The sequence below is a fragment of the Hippoglossus stenolepis genome, chromosome 21 (assembly GCF_022539355.2).
Source record: "Hippoglossus stenolepis isolate QCI-W04-F060 chromosome 21, HSTE1.2, whole genome shotgun sequence".
NCBI lineage: Eukaryota > Metazoa > Chordata > Actinopteri > Pleuronectiformes > Pleuronectidae > Hippoglossus > Hippoglossus stenolepis.
The window spans coordinates 11,089,728-11,113,224 of record NC_061503.1 but is presented as its reverse complement, the minus strand read 5'-3'; the positions used below and the strand labels follow the sequence as shown (position 1 = coordinate 11,113,224).

General features: G+C 42.9%; 1 protein-coding gene across 2 annotated transcripts in view; it reads left to right on the top strand.

The window, feature by feature from the left end:
• The first annotated feature begins 1,910 nt into the window (after window positions 1-1,910).
• prkcea (protein kinase C, epsilon a) overlaps window positions 1,911-23,497 on the top strand; it is a 28,950-nt gene continuing 7,363 nt past the window's right edge. Inside the window, exons 1-7 of one of the 2 annotated variants that reach the window (XM_035146099.2) lie at window positions 1,911-3,062; window positions 16,309-16,438; window positions 20,639-20,804; window positions 20,895-20,929; window positions 21,526-21,614; window positions 21,890-22,019; window positions 23,261-23,403. In XM_035146099.2, the coding sequence (XP_035001990.2) occupies window positions 2,718-3,062; window positions 16,309-16,438; window positions 20,639-20,804; window positions 20,895-20,929; window positions 21,526-21,614; window positions 21,890-22,019; window positions 23,261-23,403 (1,038 nt within the window). In that variant the 5' untranslated portion in view covers window positions 1,911-2,717. The remainder of the gene's footprint in view (window positions 3,063-16,308; window positions 16,439-20,638; window positions 20,805-20,894; window positions 20,930-21,525; window positions 21,615-21,889; window positions 22,020-23,260; window positions 23,404-23,497) is intronic. The other variant, XM_035146100.2, reaches the window with a different exon arrangement.

Here is a 23,497-nt window from a genome sequence, read left to right as displayed (position 1 = left end):
CCATTCATACTTATACATATTGAACATACTACTCCACTACATTTATACAATAGCAAGTTACTAGTTAAGTATAAAATATGAAAACTATGCAACAGTATAGAAAGTAATTATAAATAATCCTAGTTAAAATATGTAGTTAATGATTCTATACACTTTAATACATTAAATATCTATTATAATATACGTTTTGGAAGGGGGCAATCTGCAGGAAAAGGTTTTTTTTAGTCTCGATTAAATCGATGTCCATTTATTCTTCTATTTTCATACATTTTTTAAATATAATACTCTGACATGCAATGCAATATTTTTTATACAAATCTGAATAAATTGTTAATTCAAGTACAGGGTCTGAATACTTCTTCCACTGACCACTTGTGAAACACAAATTTACGAGGAGCACTTGAACACAGCGTCCCTCGACGTCACGTCCTGGTTGCGTCATCAGACCGGTCATAAGTCTTAAGAGCCAGCAGATGGCGTAGCTGAGCCAGGTCTGGTGTCGTCTACAAGCAAAGTAGATAGATAGACAGATAGACAGATAGATAGATAGATAGATAGATAGATAGATAGATAGATAGATAGATAGATAGATAGATAGATAGATAGATAGATAGACAGATAGACAGATTGACAGATAGATAGATAGATAGATAGATAGATAGATAGATAGATTAGAGAGGTCATTTTATTAGGTACACTTATAATAATACAATAATGTTCAGGTTTGATTGACACTGTCAGTGAGGTATGAATTTAACAATATGTTTATTCATGAGGTTGTCACAATAACAATGTATTACATTTTATTAGACTGATACGTGACCAGGGAGATCAGACATGCAATCAAACACAACACAGTACGATGAGTAAGCATTCAAATCAGCATTACTGTAGCATGCACATTATACTCACTTCCCCAAGCATAGTATATGGGAAATACTACAAATATATATACTATTATATACTATACTGATTAATGTAGGTGTTTACTTTTCACTATACAGAGTCTACGGTTAGAGTATATCATACATGATGTACTGATTGTAAAGCTCTTCGTGATTTGTGATTATAAATGAAACTAAATTACACAAACATGTAAATTTACATGTATGTGCTGGAATCAGCAGGTATGTGATAATAGAGTTAAACTAAATGAACTATGCATGTTAATACAGAGACATATGATGGTGTGAATATAATATCACAGGTTCCTGAGGAAGTTCCTGACAAGCTCAACGTTCACTGCAGCTCAGAGCACCATCACACCTCTGATTTAATATATACAGAAACTCACAGTGTGTGAATCTAGAGATCAAGAGGAAGGGAACTAGAAACTAAATATAAATCTAGAAAACTGAGTAACTGGAAAACTACAAAACCGAGCAACTAGAAAAGTGATCAACAAAATAATTGATTAACTAGAAAAGTAGCTGTAAGAGTCACTAGAAAAAGGGTTAACAACAAAACCGAGTAGCTAGACAACTAGAAAACAGAGTAACTAGAAGACTGATTAAGTAGAAAACCGAGCATCTAGAAAACTGTAAAAAAGAGTATCTAGAAAACAGAGTTTACTAGATTTTATCATTATTTGACATATAGCAAATAATAGTAATAGACATGTATGTTATTTGTTCTGTTTCTTAGGTGTGTGTGTGTGTGTGTGTGTGTGTGGGGGGGTGACCATGCATAGGGACTGAATGATTGACTGGCATTATTGGCTGTCTGGGCCATGACACACACGCACACGCACGCTCCATGCCTGCGGGTGAATTCCACCCCCCCACCCCTCAGAAAACACCTCTTCCATCTGCGCACACACACACACACAAACACACAAAGACACACACACGCATAGTCTCTCTCTCTCTCTCTCTCTCCCTCTCTCTCTCTTTTCTCTCATCCGGCGCGAGAGCTCGGCAGCGCGTGTGACGCGTTTTGCGCATTTCCTGCAGCTCGCGCTCACTCGCGGATTCAGGAGCGAGGGGACGGGAAGCGGGGGGCGCGCGCAAGGAACCAAAGCAGAAAAAAAACCGGAGCGGAGCTGGGGAGCGGAGCCCCGCCGTGATGTCCTCAGGGTGGTCGTGAAGACAAAAACACCGCAGCGGGGTTGACGAACACACAGAGGCGCTGCTTTCCGGAGAGGACGCGCAGAAACACCGCGGCACCGTGAGGTCGAGGAGCTTATCCCGGCGGAGAGCGAGCCTGCGACGGGCTGGACACCGAGCACCAATCCCGGATGGCTAGGCGCGGCTGCTCCCGCTGTCTCCCACCCTGACCCGGGACAGACACACGCACGGACCCGCGGTGGGGAGGCTCAGGGGCTTCGTGTGAACCCAACCGGAGCCCGTTAACCTGCACACCCCGCCCAGGCGTCCCTATCCCGGCCTGTTTCCGCAGATATTCTGGAATCTTGTCTGGAGCATAAACAAACACGAGAGCGACCTCTGAAGGGTGTGAGTCTGCGTTGGGGCTGCGTGTTACTGCACATCAGTGTGTGTCTGTGTGAGTGTGTGTGAGGATAACACAGTGTTCTGATATGGCTGTACTAGACTGAGAGTCTAAGGAGCCAGCGGCATTATGGGATGTAGCAGGACTGTGCAGTGACCCCCTCTCATTGGAAGGAAACACTCTGTGTACAGGAGCAGGAACAGGCTGACTAGTCCAAACACACACACACATACACACACAACACACACAACACACACATCCCTGAAGCTATGCCTGTGTTCAGTGGCCTGTTGAAGGTGCGAGTGTGTGAGGCAGTGGACCTGAAACCCACCCCATGGGCCCTGCGTCACGCTGTGGGCAAGAGCGGCTCCTTCCTCCTGGACCCCTACCTGGCCCTGAACCTGGACCAGACCCGGCTGGGCCAGACCGCCACCAGGACCAAGACCAACAGCCCCGCCTGGCACCAGGAGTTCTGCACCGAGGTCCGCGAGGGACGGAGCCTGGAGCTCTCCGTCTTCCACGACGCGCCCATCGGGTACGATGACTTCGTGGCCAACTGCACCATCCAGCTGGAGGACCTGCTGCAGAACGGAACCAGGCACTATGAAGACTGGGTATGTGATTGATATGTGAGGTCCAGGGGCCTGAAAACCACAGGGGTGCTTGTTGATGCATCTGCCACACTTTTGACACTTCAATCAGTGTCTGCAGATTCAACATTGAGGGTCTGCAGCAAAACCTACTCTAGCACTGTCTTCATAACATGTTTGATTGTGTGCTTACCGTGCCCTGGGTACTGGAGGGCATCATAGGCTGGAACTGCAGTGTAGAGTGGAACAGGTCCATAGTATGACCTTGCCCAGGGGCTCCTCAGCTGATTATGTTTGAATGAGCCTTCAGCCAAGTCCAAGTTCCTTTATGAACAGATTCTTCCAGGAATGAGTCTCATTTATTAATTTTCCGCTTCACAACATACATCCACGGGCACATATCCCTTCCTCAGAGGTTCACAACATCGCATCGCAGGCTGGAGCTTTAGTGAGCCCACTGCCTTGCTCATGAGTAGGGGATGCGCTGATCCAACTTTTTACGGATTCTGAGCACTGATCCAAAAACGTTACTCTCTTTTCACCAAATGTGAAATCAATACATCAGCTTCTTCCCTGTGTGGAACTCATTGAGATCAACAAGACGATATGATACTGAATAAGTTCAACATGTAGAAGAAACGCGTCTCAGTTCTTGGGGCCTTTCAGCCGCAAACATGCTCATATACCACAAATGACTTAGATTTTAAACCTTTGCACTTACGCATTTTGTATGTGCTGGGTGTCACTTCACTGATGAATCTAAGGGGATGGTATCTACATTTAGAAGATGTCCTTTCCACCATCTTCTTTGCCTTTCTTTGACAGTTTAGCAGCAAATTCAGTTCTAGAAGTCTCTCGTCAAATGGAGACATTCTCTCGGCCGTTCGTCCACCTCGGTCGGGTTTTAACCTGTGATGCAGTGTAAAGCTAGGGAAGAGTTTTCTGTACCTACATCCTGCAGCTCATCTGGGACATGGGAGCTGAACTTGCATTAGATCTGATTTGGACGTCTCAGCTCCAGCCTGTAGTCGTCCTTCCTCGGCCCCTTAACCTCCTCCTGCCCTTTTTGGAGTGGAAGCTGTAGAATCACAATTATTAAGCAGAGACTTCACCACAGCCTGGTTCCTGTGAGTTGTCAGACACACACTCATACTGTGACTTCAGTAGCTGGACAGAAAGACTGAAGTTCCTTTCATTTGTTACGGTTTCTCTTCATGTAATCTCATTTGCGTCGGGGACTGTGATGCCGGAGCGCCACATGTGGATCTGTATACGAAGGGGGATAAAGGGCTAGTTGTTTTGGGTCTGCGAGTTTTGTCTCCAGCTCTGACATGTGATCTTCTTCCACTTCTGCTCCGTGTGTTTGTTCTTGTCCTTATGTCGGATGAGAGGCTGAGGAAGGTGATGTCAGGACGTGTAGTGGGAGCTGAGGACATGGATTTTAAATTACCACACGTGTTGTTTTGTAATTAGCCCATTAGCTGCAGTTAACGTATATTTCCCATCACTCCAACCATTATCCAAAGCATATTCTGGGATATAATAATTTCCTACCTTTCAGGGTGGCCACTGGTTTCAGTTCATGCTCATACAATATAAAAATGAACTGAAAGCAACTTTAAACCTGTTGGAAATATGATGATAAACCACCACAGTTACAGCATTAGTGGCATTTCCTCTGTCAAAATGGCATTTTTGTTGCGTGGTAACTCTGTTTTGAAGACTTTTTAAATACAGACCCTGTCTTCAGCTGGATTAACATATGACCATGATGTAATAGAAAAGAGAAGGGGCAACAAAATGTTCATTGTGGTGAATTCATCTAAAATCTGAAGCTTATTTTCATACAGAAGTAACTGAACTCTTTGTTAATATTTAAACGATGTATATGATTTAATAGACTGAAGAATGCAAAACCACATGGTACAGGTCCTAAGGGGCGGTTTAATTGATGTATAGTTGTGTAACATAATACTATATCGGTATACATTCGCATATAAATAAATAGACACACACACACACCCACACACACACACACACACACACGCACACGCAGGGAGCGCACACACCCCTCGTCCCTTGCCCATCCAGAGTAAGGTCAGCATATGGATCACTCTGTTGATTGACCACATCCCATCGATCACGCTGCCAGCTCGTCAATACATCAGCCTCCCAGCAGCACAGTCCCACCCACTTTCCCTGCGTCCTCCTCCCTGCATTACTCCATTACTCACCACTTCTGCCTCCCTCATCCTCCCCCTCTCCAGCAGTGATACCACTCTCGTCATAGTACTTACACTTATCCCCCCGCCTTCATTTACCCATCGTCTTCCTCTTCCTGCCGGGCTTGTGCACCACAAAGGACACATATTGTGAAAATTTCACTTTTTCAGAAAAACAGGAAGAAAGTCTGTCAAGTACGACAAAATGTACATTAAATTGTAAAATGTAAAAAAAAATATGACAGTAAAATAACGAATCAATATTATGATGCTCTAATACCATTTGTCCCTTCCTGATACTGATTCAGATACCTGGACTTTGTGTAACGGCCGATACGAGAACCAATATTATACTAGTGCCACCGCTCAGAACTGAAGTCTTGCATACGTTACTCTGCACCACTTTACTTGTGAAACATTGCCCACCTGCTGACATTTTAGCTCTGGCTAACTCTACTGGAAATCACTGCTTCTCCGCCGCTCTCAAATCAGTACTTGCCAGTGGCAGTATGGCGCAACAGCTGTTGTGATGCGGCAAAGAAGAATAAATAATTTACGGGAAAGGAAAATAGCAGTTTTTTCTGGGTGAAGATGTGGTAGATTCGGATCGATACATAGATTTTCTTACTCGCTGACGCCTGACCCAGTGTTATCGGCAGTACCGGAGGTATTTCTGATGCTGGTATCAGTATTGGAACATCTTTCCTGAATATGAATGCAAGGACCCATAGTGAGACCCAGACCAGAGTTGTACCAAATGGTAAGCTGCCTGCTGTTCAGATGAACAGAGGCCTGTGTACTTTAGCTCTGTCTTTCTCACTTCCTCCGTCCTTCTGCTGCCTTCCTCATCTCTTCATCTCTCCCAGTCTCTCCACTGTTATTCCCATCTTCTCTGCCTCCTGTTCTCTATTGTCCTCCTCCACCTCTCCGCGATCCATCTCACATGGACCCAAGTGCTGTGGGCCAGGTTCCTACTCCGTGCCGCCGGTGAAATATTAACCAGGCTTTGATGCTTATTAATTGTCCCACTCAGTAATTGAGAAGCTCTGCGGAGCCCATCCCCATGGTGACAATGACAGCCTGTCCCCTTGGTGACAGCCTCTCACCCACAGAAACACCAGGGAGAGAGATGGGTAGGTGAGAATTGGGGGGGAGATAGAGGAGGGAGTGGGGTTAAGAAGAGAGAAAAACAAAGTAGAACACTCGTGGTTCTTTGCGAAGTCAGGATGATTTAAACTTCTTACAGGGTTTTTTAACATTTTGGTGCATTAAGTCTTTTTTTTATATAGGACAGAGTTTAAGTGTGAAAGGGGAGAGAACGGGGAAGACGTGCAGCAAAGGGCTGAGTCAGAACCAAACCTACAGCTGCTGCTGGACGACTCAAGCCTCCGTACATGGGGCGTTCGCTCAGCCAGGCCATTCTTCATGGGAAATTCTATTTTACCTACCAGATGAATTGTCGAGACAGCAGGAAAATGTCTGGGGAATTCACAGAGCGCGAGTGGGCGTGTTGATGATGTTTCGAACATGCGACAGATGCAACACAAAAAAAAAAGAATACAAATATCTCAGGATGAAGAAGAAGAGGAGCCATACACGTAGAAGTTGTCGATGAAAGAACTTGGAAAGACAATGAGATTTGAGAGCTTTTAACGATAAGGGCCGACGTCCGTGTTGATGTGCTGTAAAGAAACAAACACATGATTTCTGCAGCAGAATCCATACATTATGTCCTGCGTCCTGAATGATGAACCCAGGCACCAACCCTCATCTGAATGTTCCAGACATTTTCCTGTTGTTGTGGACGGACGTGTCTGACTCGGACAATCTCTTTCTGTGTTCTTCAAATGTGAAAGGCAAACTCTGGAAAACGGCCATAGCGAATTTTCCTGACAAAGTTCAGTTCATGTCAGCTACAAAGTCAAAGCTACAATCCCAAATGTCCAGTACGATCGTCCACTGCTGTGTAGAGCTTCATCTGAGATCAAGAGCGACACAACACTTCACGGCACTGTTTGTCCTTCATGTAAGCTATCGCATGAATGCAAGCGCCGCTGCCACACACTCCAGATCATGTATGTGATTGTGTTGTATGCCTTTTCAAATGTAAAGCACATGGAGTTTACTTGCAGTGAGATGTGTTATATAAATAAAACTGCCTTGCATCGCCTTTGTATAGAGGTGAGCCACATGCCACTGTAAACAGAACTGTGTCTGTACATTCCTGTGGCAGCTATGGTATGTTAGTGCTGCAGCAATGCAAAGGATGATTATGATTGAAGTCCAGAGTCACACATTTGACTTTTCACTTTGAAATAAGCTGTTTAGCTAAATGGAGATTATTTGGCTGCTGTCATGGATGTTAATGTAAAGATTTAGTCAGAGAAATGCTGTATTATGACTTCGTATGAAATAAGTAGTAGCTATGATTATGGATCATAATATTTCATGCATGTGCCAGAATGAAAAATTCACAGTGAACCTGCCTTCGCCAAAACGAATGGGATTGAGAGTCCAAGTAAAATCGTTCTTTATTCAGTATTCATACTTTAACTGCCTTTAACTATCATTTCCCATAAGCCCCAGATGCTCGAGGGATAAACAGCAGAAGAGGTGAGTCGAGGGGTCGGAGCTATTTCAGACATGACTGTACGCAGGACACAGAGGGTCGAACACAGTAGAAACTATAAAAAGTGGGGAAATTACTTAAAACAAGAGCGTATCATGTAAACGGACAAAAAAAATAACCAACCTGCCATGTTTGTAGTGTGTTCCTGCAAGTTGTAGTCTTTCCTGTGCTCACAAAGTAATCGTTATTTAACTCTATTAAGATCGCAAAGGTTTCAGTTCATTTTGTCACCTGCTGCACCGCGTTTGTAGCAGTTTTTCTCCGATTATTTAAAGTAGTCCACAAGAACACACCTCATGTTTCCATAAAGATCAATTCTTGCCATCGATTTTTTTGTCAAAGTAAAAAAAAATGGACCTTTGCTAGATTTTATGACACAACTTGAAAGTTCTTGCAGAATCCCGGAGGAAAGCACGATGATTATTTATTCATTCATTCATTACCTATACCGCTTATACTTTGATGGTCGGCTAGAGCCTTGTAGCAGCTGATATTGGCTGAGAGGCGGGGTACACTCTGGACATGTTGCCAGTCTAACATGTTTCCAGTCTAAATTAATGTTGTTACTGTCTGCGTTTGGACTTGAGTCATCGACTTTTAATTCTCCTTCTAAAATGAGTCTATAAACAGTGTCAGGTAACTTTTAAAAGGTGTCAAAAGGTCCTGAGAGAGAGAGAGCAGAGGAGGTAGAAGGAGGAGGGAGTTTGGGGGGGAGGTGAAAGGGAAATGAAAATACTTACAGGAAATAAAAACAGGAAAGAGGCTGTGGAGAAGAGAGTGATGAAGGAGCGGGGGAGCAGGAGACGAGGTGTAGATGTGAGTGCGTGTACATGTAAATATATCAGGCTGGAGGCTGAGAGCTGTGAGGCTGCCAGAAGCTTCTAGGCACAAGTCAGAGAGGCGATGACCACACCAGTGTAATGTTTCCTCACGGGGACACAGGGCCACGTCAGATGTCAGCCAGCCTTGGTTCGACACTTGGCATCAACACTCACACACACACACATTCACACACTCACATGCTTATACTTACCAGCAGCCAGGATTAATGAGTCAAGGACTTCTTTTAGTCCTTGACTATTTTTTTAAAGGGTTAAAATCTTTTCAAATGAATTTATAGTTTACGGGTTTGAACCGAAACATGTAGCTTTGTGTGGCTGACGTTTGAGCCGACAGTAAAACTACAAATCCTCTTATTGTTCTTGTTAACCCTGTTTCTAGTCATTGCTTCTGAGACCTAAATCAGCTACTTTTGTGTTTGTTAGCAGATGCAATCAGCCAAATCTATAATATTATTATAACCGTAGAATAGTAATAGTATGTAATAGTGTTAAAATTGGATTTTATCTTTGAAGAGCTCTGCCAAGTAATGTTGGGACAGTTTGTAAAGACGGACGACATGACAGCTCCCTAAAAGTGAAGCCAAAGCATCTTGATCACCACCTAGTGGCTGGCTGCAGTATAGGTCATAAATCCCTCCATGTTAGCAAACCAAAAAGTCAAAGTAAAGTTTTCTCAAAGATGGTTTCTGTCATTTATGGTTGTTCTTATTACGCTGATGTATGTGAAAGTGTAAGTTTGGTTTTAATGAATTAATTGAGGCTGTAAAAATGGGGTAAAACGTCCTGTTTGATAGCTAAGACTTTTTTTGTGGCTGCTCATACGTATCATGTAAGATATCCAATTCCTCAGTATACTGTTTGTACCATCACCAGCGTTAAGGTCACCCAAGTTGCTTTAAGGTCTGGTCTCGGCAGCCTTGTAAATTTTGCAATTGAATCGTTGTTTTTCGACGCAGTCATCACCAGTAGATTTGTTGGTTTGGGTGAATCAAAAAAGATCTTTTGCATCAAGTTGAATTCGAATCCATGAATTTGAGGACCAACGTTGGATTGTCTCGACAAAGAGCCACAGAGTCAAACATGAAGGAAGCTATTGTAGACATCTTTAAGACAGGAGCTGATGATATGAATACATCACTTTTAATATACTATTTGTTGTAGTCGCTTGTTAGTTAATAAGCTTGTGCAGTGAATAACTCTTTATTGTTAAACAGTCTTGAGAAGATGAGCAACAGCAATACCATGTAGCCGTGTGGGTAGTACCTTTACAACTCCATCACCATTGAATTACCATAGCTCTCTAGTGTTGAGGTGCAGCCCTGTGTAGCCATCATCCTCAGCCCCACCCTCCCACTCTGCTCGTTTCAAGACGTGTAATCATGGAGGTCACAGCCATATTGTCATCATCCCTTTCTCTATCCCTGACCCCCAGACTCCATTCTCTCACCATGGCAAGTTGCCGGACAATGACATCATGGGCTCCACCCCTTGGCGGCCTCCTGGTTAAGTAGGACAGCCTGGATTTAAGATGCAGTGTTACCACAGTGACAATACACACACACACACACACACACACACACACACACACACACACACACACACACACACCAAGGGTTGACCTGATTTGGCATCAGTGGGCAGAGCAGCACGCTTGTATTGTGTGTGTGTGTTAGTGTGTGTATGTGTGCGCGCTGGAGTGTGTTTAATTCATGTTCTCAGTGAAAGGGAAGAAATGGGAGGATATTTGAGAGCTCTGGGACAGCAGGTGAAATGCACACGGTTTGTCCCCTCTCTCTCTCTCTCTCTGTGTGACCCCGGCAGTGTGTCTATTTTTGTGTGTCTGCCAAGATAGACACACTTTCTCACTCGCACACTTCAATGCTATCTGCCTTTATCTTTAGCCAGGGACAGGACACAGGGATAAGGGTGATAGTTTCCTCTGCCATGGAGGTTATGTTTTCCTCTGTGTTTTCACAAAAACACAGAGGAACAAATTACCACGAAACTGGTAATGATGCGGTATGGGTCAGGATAGAACCCATTAAATTTTGGTGTTAATCCACCTCAGGAATGGTTCATGGATCTTGATGAAAAAAAATCTGGCATGATTAGGGAGCTGATTTCTATAAGTGTGTGAAATTCGGAGCAGCTTCATGGATACTTTGAGAGCTTTGGGGTTCAACACTAAATCTTTTTAGTGTTGAACCCCAAAGCTCTCAAACTGTGCAGGTTTTTCATTGGCATCAGTATAAAAAGAACAAGTTGATTTATAGAAAATAGCTGCAATTTACATCACAATATTGGTAATAAAAATACAAATTAGAGAGCTGTGGTTATCCCGGTTCCTCTGTGGCCTCTCTCTGTGGAGTTTGCATGTTCTCCTGGACTCCAGCTTCCTCCTGCTCACTGAGTCTCCATGAAGTGTGCTTTCATTCAGGCAGCTCCAGCAGCGTGGTCTGCAGGGGCTGCTCTTCAGGCCGTCTGTCAGTCCATCTGGACGTCACACTCTCGTCTCCAAGATGACGGAGCAGTCGGGATGAGCTGAGAGGGAATGTCCGTTCCTCCAAATCTAATTATTCCCCCTGTCTTGTAGACGCTACTGGACGGTCTGACCCGTCACTCGTGGTAGGGATCTGGCTTAGCGTACCCCCTCACTGTCCTCCTCCTTCACCCCCACACAGCTCAGCTTCTCTTACATTATTAGCCGTCTGTGATGTTACATTAAAGATGCATGACTCTCACGCCGTCTCACTCAGCATGGGCCTCCCGTCTGTGTGTGTGTGTGTGCGTGCGTGTGTGCGTGCGTGCGTGCGCGCGTGCAAGTGGGCAAGCTCGAGTTGCTGACTGCTAGCAAGGAGAACACGCGCGCCTGTTATTGTGCAATTGCGGTCGAGCTCTCTCCAAGCCGAAATTTGTTATTTGACAGATGGATGTGGGAGGCTGTCACTGAGACTAAACGCTCCTGAGAGAGACGGAGAGAGCTGTCTGGTTGGACAGAGATAGCGAGCTAGATGGACAGAGAGTGGGAGGGGGTTAGCGCCACAGTATTGATATAATGCAAGCTTTGAGTGCCCTGTCTGCTTGGTTGAGTGCTTCTCTGTGCTACTGCATATGGTGTGTGCGTGTGTCTGTGTGTGTCTTTTTTTTAATTCTAGCACTCGTGTGAGTGTGTTTGGGGCCTGTTTGTATGTGTGGCAATGGAGGGAATGCAAGAGAGTTAAGCTTGTATGTGTGTTTAACATTAACCTCCCTCTGAAGTCGATTCGAAAATCCCCAGACATTCTCTCTCTCTCTCACTTACACACACACACACACACACACACACACACACACACACACACACACACACACACACACACACACACTCTAACTGGTTGTGTGTGAGAGAAGGTTTGTGAAGTTATCTGTCTCCCTTGCTGTATCAGTGTCCTAATTGGACTAACAAGCTTAATGAGGGGAACTAGATTCTCCAGCTCTCTCTCTCCTCCCATCGTTCGTTGTCAGGGCGGGGGGTGCTCAGTGCGTGTGCGTGTCTGTACATGGCAGGTGAAGGCTGAGCCACGTTTCAATTCACTTAACAGGGGTATAGGTCATTTTAGTGGCGCTGAAACGATTAATCGATTCGTCGGGTTGACAAGAAAATGACGTTAAAACTGTGTTTCGTTTAATATACAACCATTTAATTGCCTAAACAATTAGGCAACAAAATAATCAACAATGTTAATAAGTTTTACCAGTCTTAAGACTTCATATAATTGCATTGTATGTTGCGATTTCCTTGATTTAAATTTCACCTTGCACCCAAATTTATCCCATTTTTGTCTTGTCTATTTTTATTTTTTTATTTCATATAACTGCATATATATTATATTTTTATGTTTTATTTTATATTTTAGTTATAACAATAGGAAAAGTCCCAGAAAATGTCTGCAACAACTGACATTTGCGTTCTTACCCACAGCCCCTCTGGAAAATTTCAGGTAAATGTCGGGACACCAGTGCTTGTCTCAAAGCAGCTAATGCTACACTGGCCATAGGAAGACTTTAATCTAGTGTAGCATTTTGGAGTGAGAGCGTTGGTATTAGGGTGTAACTCACCTTTGATTAGTACTCAGCGAATCTACCTTACATATTCAACCCATGCATCTGAAATCATGCAGAAGAGAATTTTAAGTCTGTCTTGAATTGAATTCAAGAGAAACGTCAAAGGCCTGTTTATTTCAGACTAATTGGTATGATATCAAACACTGGCTTGGTCTTAAATAATCTCGAAAAACCCATATCCATGTCATAGTTATCCGTATTGATTCGGAAAAATGATATTGAAGGCACTTCCCAGCTCAACTGGCCAGCGACAGGTGATGTAACAATGCTGCCATTTTTTTTGGCTGCCGTGCCACCTCAGGAGCCGAGCACTGAGTCAATGACGGTGCCGTCCATTTGCTCCGCTCTGTTTGAAAAATCACTCTCAGTCCATCTTTCAGCGGAAATCCTCGCTGAGATGCGACCGTTACGCAAGAGGTTACATTTGGGGATTAGCACAACATTTTCAAGGGTAGACATCAAGAATTGAATGGCGCTTATAGGTCACAAACCCCATGCAGTTGTTACGTGTTATACAAAAGGATGACAGTACTGCATACTGATACAAGAACTACATTTTTTCACTTGAGATAGATTCCTTGACCTCAGAGTTGCAACAAATGATAATTTTCTTTGTCTAATGTGTTGTTTGTTTTTACGATTAATCATTTTGGATTATCAGTCAATGATAGATAGAAATAAAAATGCTATTATAACAACTGACGTGTTGTCAAAAGTCAGAAACATAAAGATATTCAGTTTATAATGAAAAGTAAAGCAGCAAAACCTCTCATTTGAGGAGTTTTTACCATTTTCAATGACTTAGAAACTATTCAAATAATATTTCAGTCATCAAAATAGTAATAACGAATGAAATTAACACCTTCCTCCTTCCGATCATTGGCTGCCAACTGTAGGGTTTAGTTTAATGCACCACAAATTAAAAAATACATCAGGTAACATTTTACCAAATTTTTAAGGGAAAATACAAATCAATATCAGATGTAAATGATAGGATATGTCCATAGTATTTGTTTAATTCACTGTGTGGTGTTTTCTGTCATTATTCTATGCTATAGATATTTGTTTGTGTTCAGTCTTTGTGTCTCGTCATTCAGCGATGCATGGAAGCGTATATGTGTGTGTGTGTGTGTGTGTGTGTGTGTGTGTGTTTGTGTGTTGCTGCCTGTGTGTGAGTCTGACTGTTGCATAAGAGGATCTGCTGCTGTCCCAGAGCTTAACTAAGGATTTAAACCTCTCTTTCTCACTCTCTCTTGCACTGTCTCTCTCCTGTCTCTCTCTTCCTGTTGTCGGCCGTCTCTGGTGCTCTCTGTTGCACTCTCGCTAATCTCCGTAATTGCATGTATAATGTCGGGCGGTGGGGTGGGGTGGGGGGGGGTGGGTGAGGTCACTATTTGTTGAATAACTTTGTGTGTGTGTCCCATGTTTGCTTATCTATTAGTGTTTGAGCAGGAACATTTCTTTTTTGTCCCGTGAATATGAAATACCCAGAATCCTTTTTGATGACACCTGCTCACACAAACCGATCGGCGCTCAGTTTGACTTGTAATTCAAGCTGTTTGCTAATATAAATATGAAGAACATAGTGAGTAATAAAGATATATTAAAAAGGTTGGCGATTTAATCAGCTGTTGTTTTGATAAATCCATTTATATCAGCTCTATATAATTCATACTATGTAGCCTACTGTATGTAGAGGATTAATGGATTATAACACACGTAGCGAATATCTTGTAGTGACATCATTACTTCTCTCAGCAGCTTTGCTTCCCCTGCAGTCTTCTTCCTCCAGCAACTCGTCTGGGTTTTGGCAACTCTGAACGTCCCTCTGAGTGCGGCACAAGATATTAATTCTTAGCATTTTGCAGTGTGTTGACACTGATCTAAAAATATGAGGTTTGGATCAGACTCCACGAGCATTACTATGTCCAACATGTAATATTGGCTTCAAGCGTTTCACAGCATCAGAACATTTTGTCTAGGAAAATGATTTGACTCTGTTGAGGAGGGATTTGACTGATTTACCAGCACTTTAAGACAAATTTAAAAATGCATTTTGCAGAGCATGAACCCGTTTAATGTCTCCACTGTTAATATAGCAGCATAATATTAACTAGGATAATATGCAAAAGTAGTGTTACACCTTATTTAACTATATGAGAATTGGCTTCTCTTGAACACCCTCTGTTGTCAGGATTCTCCAGAACAGAACAGGAAAGGACTCAGGAGAAATGGACCAGTTTTAAATATAGTGATTAAGTGATTGCAGCGTGCATTGAATAGGTGGATTAATTCATTATTTCTCATTTGTAATCATGAAAAAATATGTTGTATTGAAATAAAGTTGTATTCAGAAGTTGTAGAAGATTAGAATAGTAGAATAGTAACAGGCAAGTCTGACCACAAGTTCAATGTTTCCTGACCATGGTCTATTGGTCTTTCAACCAATAGACCAGGTCCCTCACTCTGTACCAGTGCTTGAAATGGGCCAGTACTATGTATTAAGGGTTACAACTATTTCCCTTGATTAATCAGTCGATTCTTTTGGTTTATAAAACATCAGAAAACATTTCAAACTAGAACAGCACTCAGTAAAGTGCATCCCTCTGCCAAGGCCCTAAATCCAATCAAGCTGCACCAGATTTCCTAATCTCATATCAGTCCTCTAAATAGGCCTGATTTTTTTCATCAAGATCCACGCATGAAACATCCCATCTCGCAATCTTAAAGAAAGTGAACATAGAAAATTCTTGGATTCCACCAAGTTTCGTCGAAATCCGTTCAGTTGTTTTTGTGTAACCTTGCTTGGAGAAGTAACTTGATGGTTGAAATGATGTCTGTGAGCCCAATTAATGTGTGATATTAACATTCAGTGAGTATTTGTTTATCTGGATAAGAAAGAAAATATTAAATGCTGATGCAAAAATGCATTACAACCCGAATGTGAGAGCAAATTTCTATGACAAAGTTGAGCCTATGCAGCAGCATCACTTCTCATCGTCCCTTTGTCATGTCTGCTGAGGAGTCTACCAGCTTCGCCCACCTGATCTGCACATTGAGATGGAGTCACAAGGGCAGAGCCAAGATAACCGGAAACGTTATAAACATGAGGTGTAAATGAAAACCCCCTATTATAAGATCTTCTGCAGATAATGCATGAATATACAGTTACACACATTAATACCTGGAGGAAATGTTAACTGTGTGGATGAGGATGTTGAGGTCAGAAATGAAAACAGTGATAAAGTCGATTTTGATGCTGATAATGGTACAAGTGCTGGGGGGGGGCGTGTGATGCTGGTGAAGACGATGACCTCTTCCATGTGCACGGGTGTGTTTGTTTTGTAAAGGAAAGTCCCCCCTCCCTCCCTATCTCCCTCTCCCTCCCTCCCTCCCTCCCCTGCAGCACTCACTGTTCAGCTGTGTTATTTCTCACTGGTTCACTTTGTGTTTCTCTTTCTCTGTCTGCACAGATTGACTTGGAACCCGAGGGGAAGGTGTATGTGGTCATTGACCTGTCCGGATCCTCCACAGAGGGTGAGACCACCTCGACACACTACGCATACTGTCCTGCTGTAAACACACACAGAGGGAAAAAGAAAGGTATTTAACACAGAAAAGAATATCTAGTTTCATGATGGTTTTGTACAGATGTGGGATGAGTTAAAAGTTATGTGATTATATTAGGGCTGTCGCTTTGTGCTAGCATTTTTGTAGTGAAACAACATAACATTACTGACTTTTACACCAAAATTAGCAGATAAACGCAGGTTGACTCCATTCCCATTGACTCCATTCCCATTGACTCCATTCCCATTGACTCCATTCCCATTGCCAGTAGAGGAATTTGCCTTTCTGTTTTTTCCCTGGTGCGTCACGAACGCACCAACAACTCTCACTTCGCTGTCTTGTCAAAGTTAGTGCGTTCACCCGAGTGTTGCGTTTCCATCACTGTTTATCAGAGCTGGAGCAGATAAAAACCTGTGTCTACTGCAGAGGCATTTGTCCTGGGAGTGAATGCCCGCGGTACCCATTCCAAGTGCAGACAAAAGTCAGATGATAGCAGGTGTGAGTGGGTTTTTTGATCAGTGGAAAAGGGGCTTTACGTTACTGATAAATGCAATAGGTCAAGCTGATAGTGAGCGCCCTCTGTTGGATCACGAGTGAACAATTTCAAACGATCTGCAGAGCTTCTAGCCCGTTTTATGTTTTGTATATAAAATGTGACTATAAGTTTAAATCCTCTGCTGTTGTTGCCACTTTGCTGCAGTGAAACTCGAGGTCACAGGGTGTGATGGAACGATTACTGTGAAAAGAGGCCAAACATGAAGCCCGAGGCCGTCCTGTTTTCTTAGAAAGTCGCTAAACAGAATTCATCTCTCTCTCTCTCTCTCTCTCTCTCTCTCTCTCTCTCTCGCTCTTTTTCCATCTCCTCCATTTGTTTCAAGTGATTAAACATGGAAACGCCCACAGTGCCTTCCTCAATTAGTCGATGCGCTCGCTCACGTACGCTCACTCACCTGCTGCTGGATAAGAGTGATTTTCGCCTGCACCTGTGTACGTTCACGCCCGGTTATAAATAGAAGCAACTCTCTGCTTTCCAGTGAAATTTGCATTTATATACATGTATATGCGTGTGTGGTGGAAGTGACTGTGCTGGAGAGGATGCCGCAGTATAAAGGTGAACAGTTCCTCTGTATAAAGGAGGATAAAGGCAGCCGTGGAGAGTGAAGAGAGAGGGAGTAGGTTCTTAAAATAGTAGGTTAGATTGAGCCACGGATTACACACACACACACACACACACACACACACACACACACACACACACACACACACAACACACACACACACACACACACACACACACACACACACACACAGACCCTTGTCTTGCCCTCCTCATCGATGATTGGACCCTCTGTTGTGACCTCTGGACCCTCTCTCCGCCCACTCCTGAACTTCCTCTCTGAGTTCAGCTGGCTTGAGTGCTCGTCATGTTAATGTATGCTGATAAAAATAAACGGCTTGTGTGTGTGTGTGTGTGTGTGTGTGTGTGTGTGTGTGTGTGTGTGTGTGTGTGTGTGTGTGTGTGTGTGTGTGTGTGTGTGTGTGTGTGTGTGTGTGTGTGTGTGTGTGTGTGTGTGTGTGTGTGTACACGCTGATAGGACGGATGGAGAGAAGTAGGGGATGCAGAGATACAGGGCGAGAACTAGAAGTAGAGGTGGTATTTTTAGCAGGTTTATTTTTTTCCCCTGCTGCAATCTGTTCTCTGCAGTTTCAGACGACGGAAAGACTCCTTTATTTTCTTCTCCTCTCCTCTGTCCTCTCCATCCTTCTGCATCTGTTGGTCTCAGGAAGCAAATATTAATCTGACCTATTTGGACCATCTGCAGCCTCACCCCCTGTGTTGCAGTTTTCTTCTAATCCTTTTTCGGTTCCTTGTGTGAAGCAACATTCCACATAACACTTAAAATATAACCACGACAACACTTAAAATTACCAGCCCAACATTTTTGGTAAAAGCTTTTTTTAAGAAAAGGAACAAAAGGCTTGTTATGACCTCTGCCAAGGAGGTTTTGTTTTTGCCACTCTCTGTTTATTTGTGTGTTGGTTTGTTTTTTGGGTTGTCACAGGATTACGCAAAAACTACTGCACTGAAACTTGGTGGAAGGGAGGGGGCATGGGCCAAGAAATAACCCATTATGGGTACAGATCTAGACAAAAATGGCAGATTCAGGATCTTTGCTTTCTCTTTCTTTAACATTAGGAGACAGGGCATTTTCTGACATTTCTACCAATTTCCCTGGAAATAATAAATGGATCTTGGTAAAACAATTATCACACACATTTAGGGGACTGATATCTATGAGTGTGTGAAATTTGGTGCAGCGACAGTGAATTTCAGGGAACTGTGGGGCTTGGCAGACGCGCTCTACTGAGTGCCACCGCAGCTTTTAGAGCTTTTTGTTTGATTAATCTGCTGATTATTTTTATTGATTAATCTATGTATTGTTTGGTCTTTAAAACATGAAGAAAAAAAACTGTGACTTGTTTTGTTCAACCAACCCAAAGATATTTGACTCACTGCTGTGTCTGACAAGACAGAGCATCACATTTTCACTTTTGAGAAGCGTTTTGAGAAAAATTAAGCTTTAGTTTTTTTTCAATGCTTATTTATCAATCGGATGAATATGTAAGTACCAGACAGGCAGACAACCAAACACACATTGATAAATTGTTGTACAAAATACAAATGTACCTATAATCCTAAATAGTATTTGAGAAACCACTGCAGCTTCAACTTCATAGATCCGCACAGTCAGCATTGTCACATTTCAAATGTTTTAACGGGACATGTTTAGTGGAAGTGACGTGAGCACACTTCGGTTCTCTTCAGAAAATGTAAACTTTTCTGTTTTCAATTTGTCTTCAGTCTTAAAAATGTTTTTCATAAATGTGTCTACAGTCATACATGATATTTTAGGAACGGCTTCAACTGTTACTTCAACTTCTGCTGCAACTTTTCTTCTTCCTCTAAATGTTACAACCGGTTTGATTTCTACAAAGATATTTGCAATTTGAGGAACCACTTAATTGCACATTGTAGTGCAATGAGTAATGAAATGAGTACAGTGCAATATTTTAGATAACATATTTGTTATATTTATCCTCGAACTCAATAGATTCTTATTCATTATTTCAGAAGCAGATGGGTTCCTGCCACAGTTGTATTGTTATTCATTTTCAAGTCATATTTGTTTATGCCACCATCTGTAGTTCAGCATTTCCTCCGCTGTTTTTTTTACATGTTTGTGTCTGATCGAATCCTCAGTCTGCTCGTGTGTGTGTGTGTGTGTGTGTGTGTGTGTGTGTGTTTGCTGGACTCCCAGGTGGTCATTCAGTGGGTCCAGAGTACGTCTGTCTCCACGGCGATCACTCTTAACTGTTGTTACGTCTCATCAGCCCTCCTTGTCAGCATGCCTCTGTGTGTGCGTGTGTGTTAGTACATGTGTGTAGTGTGTGTGTGTGTGTCTGTGTGATGTGTGTCTGTCCTGGACAGATGGATGATGTATTATGTAAAACAAAGTGATCCCAGTAATGGCCTGTTTAGCCCCCCCCCCCCCCCCACCACCCCCTCACCAACACCATCATCAGATACACAAAAACACACACTTCCACTCACATACACTCCCACTCTCTCACACACACACACACACATACACACAGGTTCCCTAGAAAGCCTGTCTGTAATCGAACTCTGGTGAGACTCAGCGGTAACCACATCTATAACGCACCCAGGAGAGAGATGGAGGGAGAGTGAGAGAACGGCAAACTAGGACAGGAGCGCAGAGAGGAGTGTGTGTGGGAGTGAGAGTGTAGGTGGTTCTCTTGTCTTAAGGTTACCCTCGGAAAGCATTTATCTTTGTGGGGAGATGCGGAGAGGAAGTGAAGGGAACGGCTGGATGGATGGTGCTCACTGAGGAGGAGTATTTTAATATGATGTCCTTCGTTTTAGTGCCCACACACCAAAGTATAAATAGCACGCAATCACATCTATGTATGCATAGGCCTCTGGTAGGTGTGAGAAAGAAGGAGGGAGGGGGAATAGGAAGATGAGAGGCCGTTGAATGATCAAACGTCTTGAGCAACATGATGCAAATGGTCCTTATTTGTACAAACCGTCTCAGGAAATAAAATCGATGGCCATAAGAAAACATCCGTAGAGGGTGGATGTGTCATCTGAAACGAACAAATGCTTTGACATTTTTATTGATGATCTTTTCCCGTCTGTTCACTCCACAGCCTCAGGTACCAATGACAATGAGGAGCGAGTGTTCCGAGAGAGGATCGGTCCCCGCCGACGACAGGGCGCCGTCCGAAGACGTGTCCATCAAGTCAATGGACACAAGTTCATGGCCACCTACCTGAGACAGCCAACCTACTGCTCACATTGCAGAGATTTTATCTGGTAGGACACTCACACAAACTTACCTGCTGTTGTGTTTTTTTTAACCACCCCGGCTGAAACGCTGACTCCTCTGTGTGTGTGATCCGATAGGGGCGTCCTGGGGAAGCAGGGATACCAGTGTCAGGGTGAGTACCTTTCTGTGGCGGGTTCCAATTTCTCAAGTAACATGTTGCATATCATTTATAATTTAATCCTGACAACACAAGAGGCATTCCGTGCTGCTGAATGACAGCTGTGATTTGGTCAAAACCCGCCATCACCCAGAGAGTTTATGACCTGCATCACACCAACATCCACATGATGTATTAGTGGTATTTAAAATGCTCAGGATCAGTTTTCTCCATCTTAAAAACCATCATAGTGTTACTTACCTGTCCTGTATTGCTGCTCAATCAAATTGAATGATTCTTCATCGTTCAGTGCAGATGCAGGAAGTTGTGCTGCTTATCTACATAGAACAACAGACATGAATGGTTGTGGAAATTTTACTCAGGAGTATAAAATGATAAAAATTCCATTGTTACATTTTCATATTGACATTTAAAGTGGATGAGTCACATTTGGCGAATACCCAACACCTTTAATAAGGTCAGCTTTGGACCAGTGCATCAATAAGTGCAACCGTATTACATCAGAATCATGTGAACATCAAATTTAAATCTCTATCAGATGTTTCATAAACACAAATGTGTTGATTAAAGTTTTGACTCTGTACTTCCAGTGTGCACGTGTGTCGTTCACAAGCGCTGCCATGAGCTCATCATCACCAAGTGTGCTGGGATGAAGAAGCAGGAGGACACACCAGAGGAGGTACACACACACACACACACACACACACACACACACACACACACACACACACACACACACACACACACACACACACACACACACACACACACACACACACACACACACACACATTTACATGCAATTACACACACTTACCTACCTATAGACACATACAAACTCAATCATAAAGGTCTTTTGTGTATAATAATTCAGATTCTGATGATTTACCACATGTATGGCTGTGTTTTTGTGTGTGTGTGTGTGTGTGTCTGTGTGTGCGTCTCCCTCTGTAGGTGGGTTCACAGCGGTTCAGTGTTAACATGCCCCATAAGTTCAGTATCCACAACTACAAAGTCCCCACGTTCTGTGACCACTGTGGCTCCCTGCTCTGGGGCCTCATGAGGCAGGGCCTGCAGTGCAAAGGTGAGTTCAGGCACAGCTGGGAATTTTGCAGGGAAACCTGATAACAAAGCTTATGTGTCCAGATAATTAAAGTCAAAAGCTGTCAACAAAAACACAATTGTTTCAATGACACACACATTATATCTTTGCAGAGGAAGATTTGTTTGTGTGCGAAGTTGGTGAGCAAATATTGCACATTTTAGCTCAATGAAAGGATGAATCGATTATCAGAATCATTCAGGGACTCAGGGAAGGACTCACACAAAACAACACATATCGGTGCCAACAGTGGAAGCCGTCTACAGCTTACTGAATAAAAATGCTTTGTTCATGAATCATTTCGCAGTCAACACAGTCATTATGCCGATCTATAGGGATCTACATCCAGGGCAACTTGCCGGCTGACCTAATCCCCCCCCCCTGCATATTCATTCTCACACACCGGTTTGTTTACATGTGGGAGGCCAACTTTCACTGCAGATTCACTGTCGTCTGAGGAAATTCCAAAAGCTAAAAAACAATGTTGGATTATGCCACGGACTGTTATGAGGATGAGTCATTTCTCTGTGGTGGTCGACTGTATTTATTTGAACTGGAGTAAACAGACAAGAAGCTAAATCAAACAGGACGATGTACCTCAGGAAATTGGTGTTGTTCGTACAGTCGGTGCAGAAGGAAAGGTTGATTCCAGTCTTGGTGAATTCAACGTGTCCATGGATGATTTAACTCCTTCAGCATAACTATTACAAATATTTTATGCGAGTCTGCCTGTCCCTGAATCTCTACAACGAAGATGGCGAATGAAAAGTTATTGCAACCCAATAGAGAGAAATAAACCAGAATAATACTTTAATAATCCTGAAAATCGATTGATCGTTTCATCAAATCACTAAAATGTCAAATATTTGTTGTTCCACGAACCTCCAGCTTTATAAATAAGCTGCTTCTCTTTTCTTTTCTCTGATTTTATCCTGTTAAATTAAATTTAAATCGGCTTTTGAACTTGAAGATGCCGCCTTGACTTTCAGATTATAGTGAATTCTCTTTTTTTCTGACATTTTTAGTCCATGTGAGAAATCTATTATTGGTAATGAAAATAAGTAAAGAGAGTAAATAAAGTTGCGGTCATAGCATCCAGAGATGGTGTCTTCTGCATTAACAATGAACTTTGATACCTTGGATACATTTTCCTCTTCTTTAAAAAGTCACCTTTTAAAAATAAATGAGCCTGAACCTTTTCATGTGTTTTTGCTGTTTTGCAGTGTGTAAGATGAATGTGCACAGGCGGTGTGAGAAAAATGTAGCTCCTAACTGCGGCGTGGACGCCAGAGGAATCGCTAAGGTCCTGGCTGACCTGGGAGTCACGCCTGACAAGATCTCGAATACCGCGCAGCGCAGGAGGAAGGTAATGAATCATTCTCACTGTGATGCTGCACCAACCAGAACAATAAAGAGCTGTACCTCTGAAGTTTGATTCTGCATTTGGAAGGGCATTGGTT